The sequence below is a fragment of the Cebus imitator genome, unplaced genomic scaffold (assembly GCF_001604975.1).
Source record: "Cebus imitator isolate Cc_AM_T3 unplaced genomic scaffold, Cebus_imitator-1.0 Scaffold47, whole genome shotgun sequence".
Classification (NCBI taxonomy): domain Eukaryota; kingdom Metazoa; phylum Chordata; class Mammalia; order Primates; family Cebidae; genus Cebus; species Cebus imitator.
In genome coordinates this window covers 828,840-850,222 of record NW_016107362.1, presented here as the reverse complement: position 1 = coordinate 850,222, position 21,383 = coordinate 828,840, and the positions used below count along the sequence as shown (strand labels likewise).

The following is a 21,383-nucleotide window of genomic DNA, read 5'->3' as shown; positions in this document are numbered from 1 at the left end:
ATATATATATATATATATATATATATATCTCATAAGAGCCTATTCATGAAACTTAATAATTATCCAAGGAAATTAACACAGTTCTTTTGGTTGAAAAGCCAAACTACTGATCATTTGCTTATTCATTTGGTTTGCTGATGTTTATAGCACAAAATATAACTGTAATTTACAACAGAATGAGATTGCCTGTCAAAATGATGGCTAGTCTAAAGTAATTCTCTAGTGGGGCATTATTTTCAGTTTCTTTCAGTATCCAAAGTCACATAACTTATATGGCAATAGCAAAACTTTTAAAAATTGATTAGGCAAAAAGATAGGATATATGTCATTTTAATGACTTCTTCAGAATAGCTAAAACGGGTGGAAATTTTTCCTAGTTCTACATAGGAAATACAATTTCTTTCAAATATTATTAATTCACCAACACTAGTTAAGGCAGTAGGAATAGTCAGAAATATTTTAGAGCTTCACAGCAGTCTTTTCATGAAATTTGTCAAATCTCTGAAACAAACATTTCTATGACTTCTTTTCAGAAACTTCAAAGAGCCTTAAAAAAATTTTTTTTGAAATCCCACTCTGAATTTTGACCTGGCTGACTCTAGTGAACAAAATGGATTTTCAGCAGTAGAAACTTTGATTAAAAATAAAACTCCATGCCTTATGCTCTCGAATAAAGCCCCAGTCACACTATCCATGACCATGCCCAGGCGGCCCTTGGATGCTTCTTCTTTTCCTTCTTTTAAAAAAACATTTCTATTGCTTTTCAAAGGTGCTTTATAACCATGATGTCTGGTATCTAACCTCAGCTCATCTTTCCCAAGTAGCTTTTGATTCCCACTGAGTAACAGAAACTTGCAAGGTGTTTTTCTTACTCTGGTCCTGAATGATTTTCATGTCATAGACAAGGTCCATCTCCCACCATGAAGGCACATCTAAAACTTCCTCATTCTAGCCAGCCTCTCTTGGCTGCTAAGGGAATTTGCCCCATCAATTTTTTATACTCTTATCTCCAAAACTACTTGCTCAGCTACATTTTACATGGTTATTAAATTGGAAAGTAAAAAGTAACTTTTAAAAAATACCAAGAAGGAGTAAATAGGGTTGGGGGTGACAGAGTATATGTCCCTCTGTGCCCTCCACTTCCCAAATAGAGAACTTAACCAACTCTGTTGTAATTACTATTTGTCTGCCTCCTTGAGCACAAAGATTGTATTTTGAGCACTGATTTATTCCCCAGGACCTACTTTAGAGAATGACACATAATGGGTCCTCAACAAATATGTGCTGAATGATCAAAAGAATATCATTTAACACCTCTTGCCTCATTGTTCTAAGTAACAGGGCATGGGCTCAGTCAGCTCAAGGAGCAATTCTAGAGGGCCACCAAGGAATTTGCGGGTAAGAAAAATAAAATGGTCCTCTGATTTTAATCTATAAAATCAGCACACGATCAGCACACAAACACACAAATTCATCTTCAAAAAATTATTCCCAATCCAAAGCTTGTTAAATGTAAAAACCATTATGTAAAATGAGCTTGTCAGGCTACCTCTAAAATGGGAAGAAAGGTCTCAAGCTATCTGGCAAAGGAATGCATTTTAAGACCTAACCAACAACTCTTTCCTGTCATTTGACTTCCCACATGGATCTGCCTTGGAAGAGAAAATACACGTTTGCTGTCAGAAGCATTTGGTCTGTATTCCTCTCAATTGTATCATTGTTTGTAGGTTAATGCACTGGCCGTGAGGTTTTATAAACACGTTGGTGTGAACTGCATTATACAATGGATCCTTCTTGGTGTGCTGCCATTGCAGGAGGCTAAGTCCCCAGGCCTAAAGGGAAGCACTGGACCAGAGAGATTCACTGACATGAGGCACTTGTGCAGCCTTGTGGGCAGCAGCGGCCAAGCAGCCGATCCTGCCAGGGCCCTGGCCTTGCCTCACACATTCCTTTCAAAGTTTTGGCAGTAGGGACTGACACCTGCACAACCAAGATCACTTCCCTGTGGTTTTGACAAAGCTAGTGTGGCTGCCTTGTGGCTAAAAAAGGAGGAAAAAAAGGTAGGGATAAAATGAGATGAGAACGGTGAGTTTTGATAGTACTACCAAACACAAAAAATATTTTCACCAGCATCTTTTTTAAGTCCTCCCAGGGGGCATGGACAGAATTTAGTAGGAGCCATATATATGTTCAGCAGGGGAGGCGTATGGGTCGCTGACCTTGGAAATGATGCCCCTAGCTCCTTTTCTCCGTCACACTTTGAGAGATGCATCCATCGTGACTGTTCATGGAAACTATGGCAATAAACGTCTAAACTGTTATCCACGAAGTACTTGGGTTTCCTCACAAGAGCTTCTCCAAAAATGAAGGAATTCAGGTTAATCTTCATAGATTACTTAGATCAAGACAGCTGTGAAATTTTTCTGATGGTTTAGTGATTCTTATTCAGTTCTGTGATCTGGCTTCAAAAAACCCTACAGTCTTAATTATGTCTCCTTATTACCATAGAAATGCAGAACTTCAATATTGCTATACATCATTCTGACCTTCTCATCACATAAAAACATTGGCAGTTTTCTGTAAGCCCAAGATAGCTAGTAGCCTTTTAGGGCTAACAGAACCAATTATGGCTGCTTAAAATAGATTTCCATTATTCAAGGCGCCAACTTCCTCCCATGTTCAAAGCTCCATCTGTTATTAACAATGATCCTAAAACTAGTCATCTGCTCCAAGTCTAGTCAATGTGAAAATCAAATGAAGATGGAAAATAAATGACTGCAAAATTTTCCAGAATTAACTAAAAAGAAAAAAAAAAATCTTGAACTGACAGCTGCCAGTATTCTGAGCCACTGATTCAGTTTCTGGTTAATTCACCCTGCAGATATCTTTAATACTCCAAAAGATAAAACTGATGAAGTGTTTAACCATTTTCTTTTTATTATTTTGGATAGGCATACAAAAGTTATAAGTTAAGAGGGGAAAGTATTTGAAAGGCTTTTGTAAGACAGCAGCAGCCATTCTTTCAACACAGTCAATGTAGAGTTGTATTTATTTGGCAAATACTTACTGGGTACCTTCCTACGATGTGCCCATATATATGTATCGTGTTATGAGCTGGGGATGCAGTGATGCGTACCATCAGATAGTGTCCTTGACCTCAAGGAGCCAACTGGCTCGTGGGAGAAACACTTATCAAATAATAGCGCAAAACACAATAGCACTAAAATGTAAAATAGCAACAGTGATTGTTGCTGCAAAGAAAGATGTATGCTGTTCTGAGGGTGCGTAATAAGCAGAATCGACCTAGTCTAAGAGGTCTGAAACAACTTTGTTAGTAAGCCAAGATCAGAAGGGAAGGATTGGCGCAAACAAGACAACGCAGGGTGGGAGGGAAGGAGGTTTGTAGCGCTTGGCAGGAGAGGCGGATGGTTCAGGCAGGGACAATCTATATGAAGATGGAGGAGATGTTTATGTGCACATGTTTTACCATCAATTCTTTCAGACCTGACATAAATGGCTGTCACATAAAGGCATTCAATGAATGACTAGAATAAATCATCCTACTCTGCCTATAGGTTCTTCACATTTGTCACATTTGTGAATTTCTTCCTGCAAAGAGAATCATCCTCTTCACTTGGATTCATTCTGTAACCAGGCAGATGGCTGTAACCTTTCCTGTTTTATGAACCCAAATCTGTATTTTAAGAGTCATAAACAACACAGTTAAGCAAGTAAAAATTAAATTTTCATGTTATCTTGCTTGGCTGCAGGACATCTGGCACCAGTAATTTATCTTCTCATCTGCAGGAAGTTGAAACCTACTTAGTCTTTATTATACTGGCCATAAACATGTTGCAAATTATAATTTTACACTGCCATTAGTTTTATTTTACTGTAATATAAATTACTGGGTCATCCACTTCTTTTTCACATTTAGCAATTCTCTTTCACAGTAAAACTCCATTTTCTTGTGCTTCATGTTCCCTTAGAACACGCCCACACTAATTGCAAGAAAATTTCAGCCAATGCTGCGATGAGGATGACTCATATTGTCATACACAAGCTTTTACGACCTTATACAGAGAAAATGTTTCATCTCGATTTCCAGTGTTAAATGTAAAAGAGCAGGAAGACTTTTGACCTGTGGCTCGAACCCCGAGTCCCCCAGTTCACTATTGTGGAGTTCTTTTGAAATCAAATGAAATGATGTGCATGAAAGTACAGAACATATGGAAGGTGCTTAATGAGAAATTAGTTTCCATTCTCTTATGTCAACCACAGGTAGAATCTCCTTAACTATGTTGGAAGCTCTATAAAGGCATGGACTATGCCTATGGTATGTGCCATTATATCAGCAATGCTTAGTATAATGGCTGGCCCATAGTTAGTGTTCAATAAATATTGGTTGAATACTTAATGCTTATAATGGTTAATATTGAGTGTCAACTTGATGGGATTGAACGATGCAAAGTATTGTTCCTGGGTGTGTCTGTGAAGGTGTAGCCGAAGGAGATTAACGTTTGAGTCAGTGGATTGGGAAAGGCAGACTCACCCTCAATCTGGGTGGGCACAATCTAATCAGCTGCCAATAAGGCCAGAAGAAAAGTAGCAGAAGAACGTGGAAAGACTAGACTGGCTAAGTCTTCTGGCCTCTGTCTTTTTCTGTGTTGGATGCTTCCAGCCCTTGAATGTCAGACTCCAACATTCTTCAGCTTTGGGACTCAGACTGGCTCTGATCCTAGAAGCCTGACGTGTCGATATTTATTTGACAGTCCAGCATGTGGACATGTCAGGGGTGATGGCTGAGTATGCAGAAAGCCAGAAGGGCAGATATCCCCTCTCCCTGCTTCCTGGCATCCAGAGTACCGCCGTACGGCCTCCCCTCCTACTCCTCCTTGGAGCTTGCAATCCTCAGGAGAAATGCAAAGCAGCAAGGTAGCCATGGGGTAGCCCCAGCAGTTCAGAGGGTGGTGACACCAGTGGGGGCATTCTCACCAGACCATTCCTGCCATGGAACTTGTGCTGTATTTTTGGTTTCCTGCCCACCCCCGGCTCCCTTAATCCTGTTTATTTTCCGAGCTCAGATTCCCGAGCCTGCCTGTTGTTTCTATGGGACACCTACTGGTTTTCCAATAAATGTCATCTCTGCCGTCAGTCAAGTGGACTTCTAACATTTGCAACCAACGATTCAGATTCGAGTCCACTTCGCCTACCCCTGGCTTTGGTTTCCCAGCACAGTAAACTCATTAAGCACTGTTTCTAGGGGTACATTTTAAAGTTACTTTTTGGTTTTTTTTGGAGACAAGGTCTTGCTCTGTTACCCAGTCTAGAGTGCAGTGGAGCGACCTCAGTTCACTGCAGCCTCAAATTCCCAAGCCATCCTCCCACCTCAACCTCCCGAATAGCAGGGACTATAAGCACATGCCACCATGCTTTGCTAATTTTGTTTATTTTTTGTAGAGATGGAGTTAATATGTTTCCTAGGCTAGTCTTGAACTCCTGGACTCAAGTGATCCTCCTGCCTTGGCCTCCTGAAGTGCTGGGATTACAGGTGTGGGCCACCACACTCGGCCTAGAGTTACTTTTGCATAGTTTTCAAAATCTCTTCTTCAAGACAGTCAATGCTTTTTTTTTTTTTTTTTTTTGAGACAGAGTCTTCACTCTGTCACCCAGGCTGGAGTACAGTGGCAGGATCTTGGCTCACTGACTACAACCTCCATCTCCCAGGTTCAAGCAATTCTCTCCTGCCTCAGCCTCCCGAGTAGCTGGGATTACAGGTGCCCACCGCCACGCCCGGCTATTTTTTGTATTTTTTAGTAGAGATGGGGTTTTACCACTTTGGCCATGCTGGTCTCAAACTCCTGACCTCATGATCTGCCCGCCTCGGCCTCCCAAAGTGCTGGAATTACAGGCATGAGCCACCACACCCAGCCAACAGTCAATGTTTTTTATGACTCTTTGATATCCTTAGCGCTTCTACAAAGTGTGCTATGCCTTCCTTAATAAAGTGAATTTTTTTTTTTGAGACAGAGTTTCACCTTTGTCCCCCAGACTGGAATGCAGTGGCGTGATCTTGGCTCACTGCAACCTCCGCCTCCTGGGTTCAAGTGATTCTCCTGTCTCAGCCTCCCAAGCAGGTGGGATTATAGGCGCAGGCCGCCACGCCTGGCTAATTTTTTGTATTGTTAGTAGAGACGGGGTTTCACCATGTTGGTCAGGCTGGTCTCAAACTCCTGACCTCAGGTGATCTGCCCACCTCAGCCTCCCAAAGTGCTGAGATTACAGGCGTGAGCCACCAGGTCCAGCCAGTAAAGTGGAATTCTATGCCCTCCAGTTACTCTGTCACTTTATTTGTTGTCATATTTCTTAATCCCTAAGATTAATTTCTTGCTCATCTGCTCTTTTTACTCTATACTCATTTCCCTTTAGGGTTTGTGAGACTTAATAAGCTTTTATATTGCCAGATACTATGCTAGCAACAACCATCCACAGATAAATAAGACAGAGATCACCTGCGTGAAGATAAGAGTTAAACGAGTAAGATGGAAAGTAGATTAATGCCCAGCCAGGAAACATAAGCTCTCACACTTCTCGAAGCAAGGAGGAAAACATTGCAGACATATAAAAGACGGGGATTTGATTCGGTATGACATCTCCTTCTACAGCAGCAGGACGCATTTATTCCATCAGTGTTCACTGTGCCCTAGAATGTGCCAGACACACGTGGCGCCTGCGTCCTGGTAATCTCTCCTTATTTCTCTCTTGTAAAATGAATAAACTTCTTTTGGAGGTACGAGCCCTTCTGTCTCTGTGCGTGTGTATAACAATAACTCACTTTTTAATGCATGAACAAGCGGAGAGACATCCTGGAATGTGTGGCTAGAGTCAACAACAAGCTGCCTCTTCTGAAGGTGACACAGTCACCGCTGCTTTGAACCACGTTTTCTTTTTCTACCCGTGTGACTGCATCTCCGGAGAACCATGCTGACACATTTCTGCCGTACATTCTCACTGCTGCCTATAATCCATCACTACAAAGAGAGGCCTTAAAAACGGCACTGAAGGGAGACATGATTTCCTTTCCATTTCCCTCTCAGAAAAGCAGCTTATAATAGGGAAGGAAAAGGTTGCATTTAGGTTAAAGGAATATAAATAAGAAAGACCCTGCCTCTTTCCTTCTTCAAGATGCTAAGCCTCAAAAGGGTTCTTGGTTTTAAAAACGGCCATCACCCCTTGGTCTGCACTAAACATTAATATTATATTCCTGGTCATAAAGCCAGAGGATTTTTAGTGGGAGCTGTTAAAGGGAAAGGATGGCTAAGTCAGGTTTCTTTGGTCACAGGCTCATAAATACAACTTTGTGAGGTTAGTCTTGTGGTTAGCTAGTACTTAAAATTTGTGATTCCCTCGAACATACAGCTTCACAGGGGAACTATGGACTTTTTCTCAGACAAGAATGCAGTGCTGTAAATTACGACTTGAAAACAGAAACGACCAGAATTCCTAAGGTGACCAAAAGCCCCACAGAACTGTGTTAAAACATTCTTCATCGTTGGGCACATGTACTAAGGGGAGAAAGCAGGGAAAAGCGCCATTTTCTTCTTTTAAAAATTAATTTTGCCATTGAAAACAACACTGTGGCTTTTAACTTATTAATAAAACAAAACTTTCATTCACTAGACAAAATTTTCATCAACTTACCCCACATTTAACTGGGGTCAAATGATTATTTCGCTAATGCTTATTATCAGTCATAGCTTAATAATGTTACTGCTATTGCTGGGTAGAAAGTTTAAATTTTTTAAATATTTAAGCTCCTTAGGTGCACTCAAGCTAGGGTTCTGCTTATCTGCTCATTTAAATAGCTAACAAAAGCTCCCAGTGAACACAGGGTTGCAAGGTCCCCAATGAAATGCAGTGTGAATCTCTATGCAGCTGTAGCCTGGGGGACTGAAGGTTTGGCCAGTGTCCTCCCACTTTTTTTTTAGGTTTCTCTCTTTTATTTTAATTTTACTTTAGGTTCTTGGGTACACGTGCAGGTCATGCAGAGTTGTTGCATAGGTGCATACATAACCAGGTGGTTTGCTGCCTCTATCCCCCCTTTGACTATATCCGGCATTTCTCCCCATGTTATCCCTCCCCACCCCCCACTGTCCCTCTCCCAGCCCCCCCACCAACTGTGCTTTCTTTTTTTTCTAACTTCTCACAAAGTACCAAGGTGCCTGCTCGCTGGCAGTGTACAAGGAGCTTTGGTAACAGCAGTCATAATTCTGTGGTTTTCACGATCAAGGATATTATTTCTCTCTGCTGAAGAAGAGGTCTTTGTCCATGTCACATTCTCCCTCTTTCTCTTTCTAACGTGATTTGACAGCTTGAATCCAAAAGGAGGCTTCACAATTAGAAGAAAAAGACTGAACCACAACATCTGTGCTAACAGCCCCCTTCACTGCTCTAATCAGAATTCCCTTATTCCATTTCTGTTTCTCAGGAGAGGGCAGGGGGCTTTTTAATTGAGGCTATTAGAAGTTCTCTTTACACAACACCACCCTGCGCTAACTGAAGGCTCCAGTGAAAGCCATGCCCATTCTGCAATTACTTCTTGCAATTCTGGGGAATAATGGTGTCTTGTCTCATTTAAAAATAAATCTAAGGCTTATCCCTATGGCTTTCTCTCCTCTGCCTACTCACATGAATTTCTTCTTGCCAATTACACAAACTTTCCATTATTTAAGGAGGTAGTTTAGATTGCTACTGTTCCCTGATAAGAAGACATATTAAACTGGATTTCATTTGCCCACAGCTCCGTTATTCCAGATACAAGGCTAATTTACATAAGCTCAGATCTCAGATTTTGAGTTTCTTCTGTAGTGAAACCATGCGGCTTTGGAATTTCCTGAGTGCTGTTCTGTTTACAGGCCACAAAACTTACCTGAAATGACCTGCACATTCAATGCTCTCAGTTTCTCAGAATCACTTCCTCTTAAGAGAACAGATGTAGGTTTGTCTTGATGACCTATTTCCAGAAAAGATATTAAGTATTTAGTAATAAACAAGCACACTGTTAACATATATTCCCCATGTTGGCTCAAAGGATTACCAAAAAGAATGGAGCCATTCACAACAGGGCCTAGAATAATGAAACTGACCTAACAGTCCCATAAAGAGTTTTTTGGATAAACATAGAAATTGACCCTTCTGGTCTTAAAGCTTGAACCTTACATTTGTTTTATCTGAGTTCCTCTCAAAAAACAGTATCAAAGAATTGAAACTCTCCAGATCTCCATATCCAGACAAAGAGATGCCAGACCCTTCATTCTCCATGATTGTTTTCTTACCCCTCCCTAGTTCCTGTTTTCTTACACATTGTTACACTTCTTCTCTGCTATTATATAAACCCCTAGTTTTAGTTGGTCAGGGAGATGGATATGAGACTGAGCTGCCAGCTCCTCACCTGTAGCACCCAATTAAAGCCTTCTTCCTTGGCAACAGTGATCCTTTCAGTGATTGGCTTTCTGTGCAGTGAGCATCAGGACCTAGACCAAACCCCTGGTGTTACATCTAGTATTGTGGTGCTTGTATTATTTGCCAAGGCTCTCACCTTCTCTACCAGGCAAGGCTGTGTTAGCCATTTCAGTAGGCAGAACAAGTATCTGCCTCTAGGTTTCAGTAAAGTTGCAATTAATTCTTTTGACTATTTGTTGCAGATATTTTTGCAACAGGATTCTGGGAGTTTTCCTTATAAAGTTATTTTCAATTAACAAATACAGGTTCTTCCCAAAATCAGTGGCTTCTCTACTACCATAAATGCCATTATGCCATTTCTTCTCATGAAAAGCACCAGCTCTTATACACAGAAAAGTATATTATTTATCTTATTATATACATAGACATGATGTGAAGAACATTTAATGTATATTTAATATTCAAAAACATTTAATGCCCTAAGTGGTGTGATATTTTTTATTACTTTGTATGCTTGGATTTGCAAGCCTTTCAAAATTACTAAGTCTGTCATTTGGGCAGATATTTATAAGAATTTAATTTGACTCCCCACTACTGGTCCCCGTCTAGACATTTTTCCTAGCTCACTTCTGTCTCTCTTTGCTCATAGCTTTTCATAATGAAAAATGGGTCAAGAGACTCAGAACTATGCACTATTTATAAATAACACACATTTACTTTAAATAATAGAATTTTCAGCGCTAAATACCCCTACGTCTTAGTTCTGACATTTTGCTAGTTATGCAGCTTTGGATAAAACACTTAACCTCTCTGAGTCTCAGGGTTTTTTTAATCTATAAAATAAAAAATAGCATATATTCTGTTTACATACTTTAAGAATCTAGTGAAAATGCACTGAAAATGGTTATTCTACAAATAAACAGTATTGACTATGTTATTAACCGCTGCACAATGAAACTGCTCTCAAAAGCATCTGCAACAAATGCTTAGTCAAAGGAATTAATTGCAACTTTACTGAAACCTAGAGGCAACCACCTGTTCTGCCTACTGAAATGGCTAACACTGCCTTGCCTGGTAAAAAAGGCGAGAGCCTTGGGAAATGATTCAACCTCGCAATACTACTGTCCTTTAATGAAAACTATGCACTAGACACTGTAGTCAACTTTGTGAGTAATCTCTTTGTTTCCTTACCTCAACCCTGTGTGGTAGTGGTGATTATCCTTGTTTTACAGAGGAGGTAAGGATATACATAATTTAAATAACTTGCTTAATGTCACATCACTAGTAAGTTGTAGTACTAGGACTCTAACATAAATCCATTTGTTTTCAGTGCCTATTCTAATAGTGATACATTTTGCACTGTCTTTAAGAGACTAGTTACTCATACTGGGAACTGTCCATTGAGCCTGATAGTCATACATTTTATGCATGGGTACATGCCAGTAGAACCAGCATTTGCCTGAGTACACACCAGTAGCACCATATCAGTAATTTATAATCAATGTCCACCCTGATAGGTGAGTGCCTAGGTCATATGAGTTATTAAATATTTTTAACATCATTCCTACTGTCCTGATTCCTAATTTCTAATTTCTTTTAGCTCTGCCCTACCAAAAATCTGATAACCCCCATGCTTATTAAAGATTGACTCTGCCTCACACTCGTCACCTAAAGCCACTCTGCTCAAGATCTCCAACTCTGAAATTCTTGTTTTTGAGATGGAGTCTCACTCTTTTGCCTAGGCTGGAGTGCAGTGCCACAATCTTGGCTCACTGCAACCTCCACCTCCCAGGTTCAAGTGATTCTCATGCCTCCTAAGTAGCTGAGAGTATAGGCACACACCACCACACCCCACTAATTTTGTACTTTTAGTAGAGACAGGGTTTCACCATGTTAGCCAGGTAGGTCTCGAACTCCTGACCTCAGGGGATCTGCCTGCGTTGGCCTCCCAAAGTGCTGGGATTATAGGCATAAGCCACCCCACCTGGCCTAAAATTCTTTATCCTCAGTTCCTGTTCTCTCTCTCCTTCTGCCCTCACTTCCACTAAGCCCTGCTCAATGTCCAGCCCATCAGCTTCTTCCTATTCACCCAGCCTTTCTTCCTCTCCTACTCACTTGTCCAAGTAGAAGAAAGATGAATGAAGCTCCTTGCATTGCTGGAACTGTGTCTTATCTATGCTTCTATTCCTTGGATTGCCTAGAATTGCCACTTATACACAGTAGGTGCACAATAAATGCTACATTGAACTAAAAATAGAAGAAATTCGGAGTTCCTTGGCACTACGTGGATTATACTCACTCTGCCACTTCTGCACTCTTCTGTGGCCTTCAAGTGTTTTGCAGATAATGAGGACAATCAAAAATATAAAAACTAATAGAACTAAAACATACCAAGTGATCTTTATAGAACAAGTGATACCTGCAAAGAAAACAAATACTGTAAAAACCCAATAAAATTATTCAACAGGTAAAAGGCAATGTGGCAGCTTAGCTGAGTTCTACAACATACTCTGCCCTGAACTGAAAAGCTGAAATTATGACCATCACTGTTACAGGGTCACTAGCTCTCCTGAATTCTTTCTTGATATGTTAAATCAAGGTATTAAATGGGAAAACTTGAGCAGGTAGCTTCCAGGTATCCATTTAGCTCCAAAATTCTAGGATTCATTTCCCTTACAGGTTATGCTGATATTAGTTTCACTATCATCGCTGTAACTAGGATAAGACCGCAACATAGCGGTCCCAGCATCAGAGCCATTTAGAATTCATAACTTTGAATTCTTTGTTGAAAGATGCAGGGAGTACAAGGATGATGGGGAAGAAAGAGAATGGCAGGCAAAGTCAAAGGACTGGTCTGAGGCATATAAGTGGCCAGGACGATGAATAATCAGATCCTCTTTCCACGGGGTAATAGGCAGTAAGTACAGTGGTTTACAGGCCAATGGTCAGATCAAGTGCGTGTGTTGATTAAACATAGCTGCCCTGGCCTAAATTTAATAAGGATACAGGTATAAACTCATTCATTCAGATGACAATGAGGCAACATGGTAAGGGTGGTCACCATGCAGCAATAGTTCAGCATGGTCTCCTGCGGTCTCATAAAGACACACTGGCCAGCAGAACCAGGAATCAGGGCCTTACACAAGGGTGGTCTCATCATAGCCAACATACAACTATCTACTGACTTTCTAAGCCACCATGTGTATACTCTTCTTTGTATACAAAACACAGCTAGTACTTATTCACCTTAACAGAATGTAGACCATATTTATACTCTTGGATGACTACCTTTGTGGGGTTCATAAACCTAGGTGTCCCCTTCACAGGAACCCAGTTGTACACTAAATAGGCATTCAACATTCATTTAGAGAGGCAGCTAAGTAGAGAAAGGGCAGAGGTGGATTGGGATGGCAGCACTCAGCCTCCCCAAGATTATTCCATGCTATTCAGCTGCCAGGCTTGCATTCCTCATGCAGCAAAATAAAAATACAAAAAATTAACTGGGTGTGGAGGTACACACCTGTAGTCCCCGCTACTCAGGAGGCTGAGGTGGGAGGATCACCCGAACCTGGGAAGTCAAGGCTGCAGTGAGCTGTGATCATGCCACTGCACTCCAGCCTGGACAACAGACTCTGTCTCAAACGACCAACACCACCGCCACCACCACAACAAAAAATGTATTCTGGGGCAGAAGGTCCTTCCAGATCGTGACCCATAAATGCTTCCCCTTTCTCGAATTACAGGTAGGCCCCATAAAAAGCATATTTTGAGGGAAAAATAAATGGATAAATAGACTAACGTTCTTACAGGCTATATGTTTTCATCAGTAAAACTCTTCAGCTCTTCGGCTTCTAGTTAATGTGATAGCCCTTTCTTAATTTTATGTATCTATATCTGATAACTTCTTTTCCCTCTAGTTTCCTTAAAAACTTACTTTTTATATCCATCTCTAGGTGCAAAGAAATGTGTATACACTCATTCAGGTATTCCATGATTCTACAAGGATGGGTTATAGAGTTCTCCTTGCTGGGCTCTTCCTCCATGATTGTTGATGTTGTAGTGTGTTTTTTCAGATGACAAGTAGTGTTATATTCCTCCAAGTGATCAACTAGAGGAGCTACAGTGAAGTTAAAGTGCTGACAAGGTGAACGAAAATCATTTGCTTTCACTTCCATTGATCCTCTCCTGATAAGAACTAGAAAGTAAAAAAATGTTATTTGCAAAATATTAACACACAGCAAGAAAACACATACAATTCAAAACTAAATCTCTTCCTTTCTGTACAAGAAAGTAGAACCAAGAAGTTACTTACACTAAAAATATATACATATTTTTGAGACAGGATCTCACTCCGTTGCCCAGGCTGGAGTGCAGTGGTGTAATCATGGCTCACTGCAGCCTCACTCTCCCACGCTCCAGCAATCCTCCCACCTTAGCCTCCTGAGTAGCTGGGACTGCAGCTGTGTGCCACTATGCTCAGCTAATTTTTTAAAATTTTTTATAGAGATTGGGTCTTGCTATGTTGTCCAGGCTGGTCTCCAACTTTTGGACTTAAGGGATCCTCTCTCCTTGGCCTCCCAAAGTGCTAGGATTACAGGCATGAGCCACTGAGGCCAACCTAAAAATAATTATGAAAGTGATTATATTTTTTAAGATCATGAAAACCAGGTAGTGGTAGTGTTGGAATAGGATTGGAGCATCTCAAAGGAAGCACACACATTTCCCCAGTGACTTGTGGGACAGAATGTATTGTGTGACCAATGTGGTCACAACATTTCCCATCCCACAGTGTACTAGTTTTCTAGGGCTACTGTAACAAAGTACCATAAACTGGGGGCCTTAAAGAACAGAAGTGGCTTTCTCATGTGGTGGTTCATGCCTACAATCCCAGTACGTTGGGAGGCCAAGGCGGGTGGAGCACCTGAGGTCAGTTTGAGACCAGCTTGGCCAACATGGTGAAATCCCGTCTTTAAAATACAAAAATTAGCTGGGCATAGTGGCATATGCCTATAGGTCCCAGCTACTTGGGAGGCTGAGGCAGGAGAATTGCTTGAACCTGGGAGGGAGAGCCAAGATCACACCACTGCACTCCAGCCTGGGCAGCAGAGTGAGACTCTGTCTCAAAAAAAAAAGTTTGTCTCACAGCTCTAGGCTCCAAACAATACTGGAGGCTTGAACCACGATACTTAAGTCCAACACCTTAAGGCCACTATGATGTGAAGACACCCAAATTAGCCCAAGTAGAAAGACAACATGCGCTGGGCACAGCGGCTGATGCCTGTAATCTTTCGGGTTTTTTGAGACGGAATCTCGCTCTGTTGCCAAGCTGGAGTACAGTGGCACGATCTCGGCTCTCTGCAATCTCCACTTCCCGGATTCGAGCGATTCTCCTGTCTCAGCCTCCTGAGTAGATGGCACTACAGGCACGCAACACCATGCCTGGCTAATTTTTTGTCTTTTGGTAGAGACAAGGTTTCACCATGTTGGCCAAGATGGTTGTGGTCTCCTGACCTCGTGATCTGCCCACCTCGGCCTCCCAAAGTGCTGGGATTACAGGTGTGAGCCACCGCACCAGGCCTGTTTTCACCTTTCAAGGATGCAGAGAAGGAAGATCTGTGAGCTATTAACCCTTAAAACACTTCCTAGTTTCTGTCATCACAGAGGCATTTTCACAATTTGCCTCTGTTGACTTCAGCCCAGAACTTGGAAGAGTTACGGCACTACTTGAGCAAGAACTTCATCCAAAGTCAGTGCGGAGGGGCAGAGGGATGAGGGTTGAAACATTACCTATTGGATACAACGTTCACTATTTGGGGTGATGGGAGCACTGGAAGCCCAAGCCTCACAATTACACAACATATCCATGTAACAAACTTGCACATGTACCCCTTGAATCTATAATGATAAAATATTTTTTAAAAGAGGAGCTACAGAAATGCCTACTAAGTACTTGAAAACAACAACAGAAAAATAAGGTAAATGCCAAGAAATTGTGTTTCCCATTCTCAAAGAATGCCAGAAAAGGACTGGGCTCGGTGGCTTACACCTGTAATCCCAGCATTTTGGGAGGCTGAGGCGGGTAGATCACAAGGTGAGGAGATTGAGACAATCCTGGCCAACATGATGAAACCTAGTCTCTACTGAAAATACAAAAATTAGCTGAGCGTGGTGGCACGCCTGTAGTCCCAGCTACTTGGGAGGCTGAGGCAGGAGAATCTCTTGAACCTGGAAGGTGGAGGTTGCAGTGAGCAGAGATCGCGCCACTGCACTACAGCCTGGGTGACAGTGAGAGACTCCGTCTCAAAAAATAAGTAAATAAAAAGAATATATCATTAATGTTTTTAACAGAATAAATTAACTTATACTTGATACCATTTTATTCTCACCTTCACTTTGTGTTTACCTTTTGATGTTTGTTCCTGAGAAATAAAATCCATGTTTCCTTTAGACTCACAAATGAAACACAAGGAGCACATTTTAAATTCACCTGTGATATCTTGGCAAGTTCTGGTGAAGTTATGAAAATTGGAGGGATTTAGAAAGATTCTCATGATAATCCGAGTTTCCCTCACTGGTTTCAGAAAAGTCGCAAAGGAAAAATTTAAGGAGGAGAGTGAATAGGTGAAATTAGATTGTGAACACACTTCCAGACATGATAGTTCCAACGTTCTTTCTGTAAAGAAAAAACAAAAACACTTTCTTTACTATAAGGTTTTGAGTTTTAGGCGTCGAAATAAATACACAGTATGCTCCCAGTTTTTCTTAGGTAGATTTAGTACATTTTAGCTTATCAGAGACAATAATTTTCTTTTTTTTTGAGACGGAGTTTTGCTCTTGTTGCTCAGGCTGGAGTGCAATAGCACAATCTTGGCTCACCACAACCTGTGCCTCACTGGTTCAAGCGATTCTCCTGCCTCGGCCTCCCGAGTAGCTGGGATTACAGGCATGTACCACCCTGCCCAGCTAATTTTGTATTTTTAGTAGAGACAGTGTTTCTCCATGTTGGTCAGGCTGGTCTCGGACTTCCAACCTCAGCTAATCCGCCCACCTCAGCCTCCCAAAGTGCTGGGATTACAGGCGTGAGCCATCACGCCCAGCTAAGACTTTTTTTTTTTTTTAACATGAATTAGCAATATCTATTCCATTTAAATATTTCTATTTATTATTATTATTATTTTGAGACAGGATCTTGCTCTGTCACCTAGTCTAGAGTGCAGTGGTGTAATCATAGCTCACTTTACCTCCCAGGCTCAAGCAATTCTCCCATCTCAGTCTCCAGAGCAGCTGTGACAGCAGGGTCATGCCACCATGCTCAGCTAATTTTTTAAAAAGTATTTGTAGAGACAGGGAGCCACCGTGCCCAGCAACATTTCTCTTTTAAACTTGTGAACATTCCCTATTAATTTTCAGAGAACAGATGTCTTGATAAAGAAGTGCTTGGATGACAGGGTGTTGAATGCAGCAAACCACCATGGCACGTGTATACCTATGTAACAAACCTGCACGTTCTGCACATGTACCCCAGAACTTAAAGTAAAGAAGAAGAAGGAGGAGGAGGAGGAGGAAGAAGAAAAAGAAGAAGAAAGGGAAGTAGTCTTGCTTGGAATCTCAGCATTTTAACCATTCTCCATTCCGCAGAATTTTTTATGGATAAACCTTAGGTTCTTCTGAATCTATCTGGTCAATTGCTCGGAGTCGAACAGGGTATGAAAACTTTGAACAGTATCTTTGCATCAGTTTCCTAGGGCTGCTGCAACAAATTACCACATCTTGGTAATTTAAGACAAGAGAAATTCATTTTCTCCAGTTCTGGAGGCCACAGGTCCACCACCAGTTTCAACAGTCAGGAATGGAGAGGTCTACATGATTGTACTACCGCTGGAGGCTTTAGGGAAGAATCTGTTTCTTGCCCCTCTGGTGGCTGCTGGCATTCCTTGGCTTGTGTCCACATCACTCTAATCTCTGTCTCCATAGTCACATTGCTTTCTCCTCTGTGTCTCTGTTTTCTACAAAACTCTGTGTGGAATCGCCCTCTGCCTCTCTTGAATAAAGATATTTGTGATTGGATTTAGGCCCCACAAGGTTAATCCAAGATAATCTTCACATCTCAAGATCTTTAACTAAATCACACCTATAAAGACCCTTTTTCCTTATAAAGTAACATTTACAGGTTTTCAGAATTAGAACCTGATATCTTTGGATGGCCATTATACAGCCTATCACAACACCCAAAGATGAAATTTAACAAGGTGACACCATAATTTTTACTTTTGTCTGAAGACAAACATCAGATATGGAAATGATAGTATAATAGAAATAATACTAAGTTCAGAAGCAAAAGACAAACACTCTAGGCTGGGTGCAGTGGCTCACACCTGTAATCCCAGTCCTTTTGCGGGAGGAGGTGCTCAAATTGCTTGAGCTCAGGAGTTTGAGACCAGCCTGGGCACATGGCGACTCCATTTCTACAAAAAATACAAAAATTAGCCAGGCGTGGCGGCACACTCCTATAGTCCTCACTACTCAGGAGGCTGAGGTAGAAGGATCACTTGAGCCTGGAAGGTTGAAGCTGCAGTGAGCCATGATCACACGCTGCACTTTAGCTTGGGCAAAAAAAGGAGATCCTGTCTCAAAAGGAGAAAAAATATTCCAGTGCTATATCTGTCGTTAGTCAAGATACTTAGACAATTTACTTAATCTCCATGAGTCTAGTTTTCTTAACTAGCAAAATAGAGATAACCCTGTTAATCTCATGGAGTTATAGTAACATCAAAGTATATAGTACATATGGAAACAGTTTTGAAATTTGTACAAATATATGTCATTTAAAATGCAAACCCAGGCCGGGCGTGGTGGCCCATGTCTGTAATCCCAGCACTTTGGGAGGCTGAGGTGGGTGGATCACTTGAGGACGGGAGTTTGAGACCAGCCTGGCCAACATGATGAAACCGCATCTCTACTCAAAATACAAAACTTAGCTGGGTATGGTGGTGGGCGCCCGTAGTCCCAGCTACTCGGGAGGCCAAGGCAGGAGAATTGCTTGAACCTGAGAGGTGGAGGTTGCAGTGAGCCAAGATCATGCCACTGCACTCCAGCCTGAGCAACGGAGTGAGACTCTATCTCAGATAAATAAATAAATACAGTAAAATGCAAACCCATATTTCAAAGTAAAAATTTTAAATTCATCTTTAGGACAGAATTATTTATGATTTTATTCATCAAAATAATCAAAGCTTACTGTGTAAAGATTGGGGACTCCTATTTATTAGCTATGATCAACTAAGGAATAGGCAACCTATCTTTCAGAAATTCCCAGTCCGATAGTTCTTTGTTAGCATAAGAAAACAACTGACATGGTTAATTTCACCTTTATGTAGCATCTTCATCATTTCTCATATAATCCTAAGGGGCAAAATATATTTTGAAGATTTCTAAATCATATGAAGCACAATGAAAGAATTATTTCTTTTTTTGAATGATTACTCCTACTCATATATCTTGATTCAAACTTGAAAAAAAAAATCAAGCTCATGGTTTATATTAAAGCATTTTAAAAATTTGTATAATTTGTATTTTTATAGTAATTCTGTAAGTATTTATTGGTGATTTTTTTTATTATTTAATACATTAAGTGCTGATTTACTAACCTTCTATATTTGAAATTGCTTCTGTAATAACTCACATTTAATTTCCAGCTATAAAAAATTTATTCAAATATACAATTTGATTATGTCTTAATATATTTATAATCAAAGTTGTAATCAGATTGTAACTATAATTAAAAAAATATTGCCTTCAGTAATAATGCCAAGGAAGGATATGGAAATGCACCACCTGATGGAACTCCATAATCTATACCTTTTTTAATATCACTAAAATCATTAAAAACTGATTTCTTGCCATCTTTCCATTTTCCTCACTGACACTTTTCATTTTATGAAACCTTCAACTTCTTCAATTTATATTGCTATGATATGACTTAGAAGAGAGATAGATAAATTTTTACTGTCAATATTGCAATATTCTTATTTAATAAGTGACCAACTGAGCTTTCTAGAATTCATGACAGATCCTTTATAATCAGCTATGGGGTAATTTCATGATGATTTTTAAACCTCAGCTTTAAATAATTCAATTGGAAAAGAAATAAATAGAAGACACACCCTTCCCCAGTATAATTTTAAGAAATAAATTCTACTCAATCATTTTTGCTATCAGGTGGACTATATTCTCATCTCCATAAACAAGGATTTATGCATTTAACTGCTGCCATTAATACTGCTGAGAGTTGATATCTAAATGCTCACTCTCAGAGATGGAAATACATTCCAGAATTACTCCAGTACTAAGACTGCAACCTCTCAGAGGAAGTACATAGAATACTAAACAGAATTGGGAAAATACATGGCACTATAGGACAAATACTCAAGTCAATTTATTTCCTCTTTTTAGAGAAAAGCCACAGCAAGATTAAAGAAACACCAACTATCTTTCTTTTTAAACTTTTATTATAAAAAGATATTATGCACACATATGAATAAAATGTATCATGGCAGTTAAATAATAATAACTAATACCCACGTACCTATCACCCAGATTAAGAAACAGAATATTACCAATATATTTGAAGCACCCCTATCTCTTCTCACCCCTACACTATAGCATAGTTTAGAAATATATACATATATATGGAATATACCATATGTATTCTGTGATTTGCTTTTACTTTGCTTAATGTGTTTTAGTCATGTTGGTGCACAGAGCTGTAGTTAATTATATATGGTATTCTTATGAATGAATATACTATAATTTATTTATTCATTCTTCTGACAGAGAACATTTGTGTTGTTCCATTTTTGCTGTTATGAATAATGTTGCTGTGAACTGAAACTCTCATACTTTGCTAGTGGGAATATAAAATAGTATAATCACTCTGGAAAACAGATTTTCTTATGAGTTAAACATATACTTACCATATGACCCAAAAATTCCACTCCTAGAAATTTACACAAGAGAAATAAAAACATATGTCCACGCAAAGACCTGTACGTGAATTTTTATGGCAGCTTTTTTACTTATAATAGCCAAGAACTGGAAACAACTTAAATGTCTAAAATCTAGTGAATATATAAATAACTCTTGCTGTATGCATGTAATGGGATACCACTCAGCAACAAAAAGGAAAAAACTACAAGCAACAACACGGATGAATCTCAGAGGCATTATAAAGAAGCCAGACTCAAGTGGCTATATATTGTATAATTCCACTTATATTAAATTCAAGAACATGGAAAATTGCGTTGGCAGCAGGAGAGAGGCTCTTCTGTAATGGAGCTTTGTAATGTATGATTTGCCTTTGTGTCCCCACTTAAATCTCATCTTGAATTGTAATCCCCAGGTGTTGAGGGAGGGACCTGGTGGGAGATGACTGGATCATGAGATAGTTTCCCCCAGGCTATTCTTGTGATAGTGAGTGAGTTCTCACAAGATCTGATGGTTTTATAAGAGTCTCTTCCCCCTTTGCTCTCCCTTCTGTCTCCTGCTGCCTTGTGACGAAGTGCCTTCTTCCCCTTTGCCTTTCGCTATGATTGTAAGTTTCCTTAGGCCTCCCAGCCATGCAGAACTGGGAGTCAATTAAACCTCTTTCCTTTATAAATTTCCCAGTCTTGGATGGTATCTTTATAGCAGTGTGAAAACTGACCAATACAAGCAAGAAGAAACTTTTAGAAGTGATAGAAAGTTTTATATCTTAATTGTGGCAGTAGGTACACTGGTGAGTACATTTGTCAAACCTCATCAAAGTATGCACTTAAAATGGGAGCATTTTACAATATGAGAAAGACTCAACAGGCCACTGCTGGCTTTGAAGATGGAAGGCGGCCAAGGAATTCAGACAGCTTCCAGAAGCTAGAAACAGCCAG

At 40.2% G+C, this 21,383-nt stretch overlaps 1 protein-coding gene across 8 annotated transcripts in view; it reads right to left on the bottom strand.

Moving 5' to 3' along the window:
- TMEM156 (transmembrane protein 156) overlaps positions 1–21,383 on the bottom strand; it is a 54,977-nt gene that overhangs the window by 9,697 nt on the left and 23,897 nt on the right. For 5 of the 8 annotated variants that reach the window (XM_017527266.1, XM_017527267.1, XM_017527268.1 and 2 more), the window contains 4 exons: positions 15,866–16,135; positions 13,397–13,657; positions 11,762–11,881; positions 8,930–9,013 (listed from right to left, as the gene is read on the bottom strand). In XM_017527266.1, the coding sequence (XP_017382755.1) occupies positions 8,930–9,013; positions 11,762–11,881; positions 13,397–13,657; positions 15,866–16,135 (735 nt within the window). Of the gene's footprint in view, positions 1–8,595; positions 9,014–11,577; positions 11,882–13,396; positions 13,658–15,865; positions 16,136–21,383 lie in introns of those variants that run through there. The other 3 variants (XR_005200000.1, XM_017527270.1, XR_005199999.1) reach the window with 3 other exon arrangements.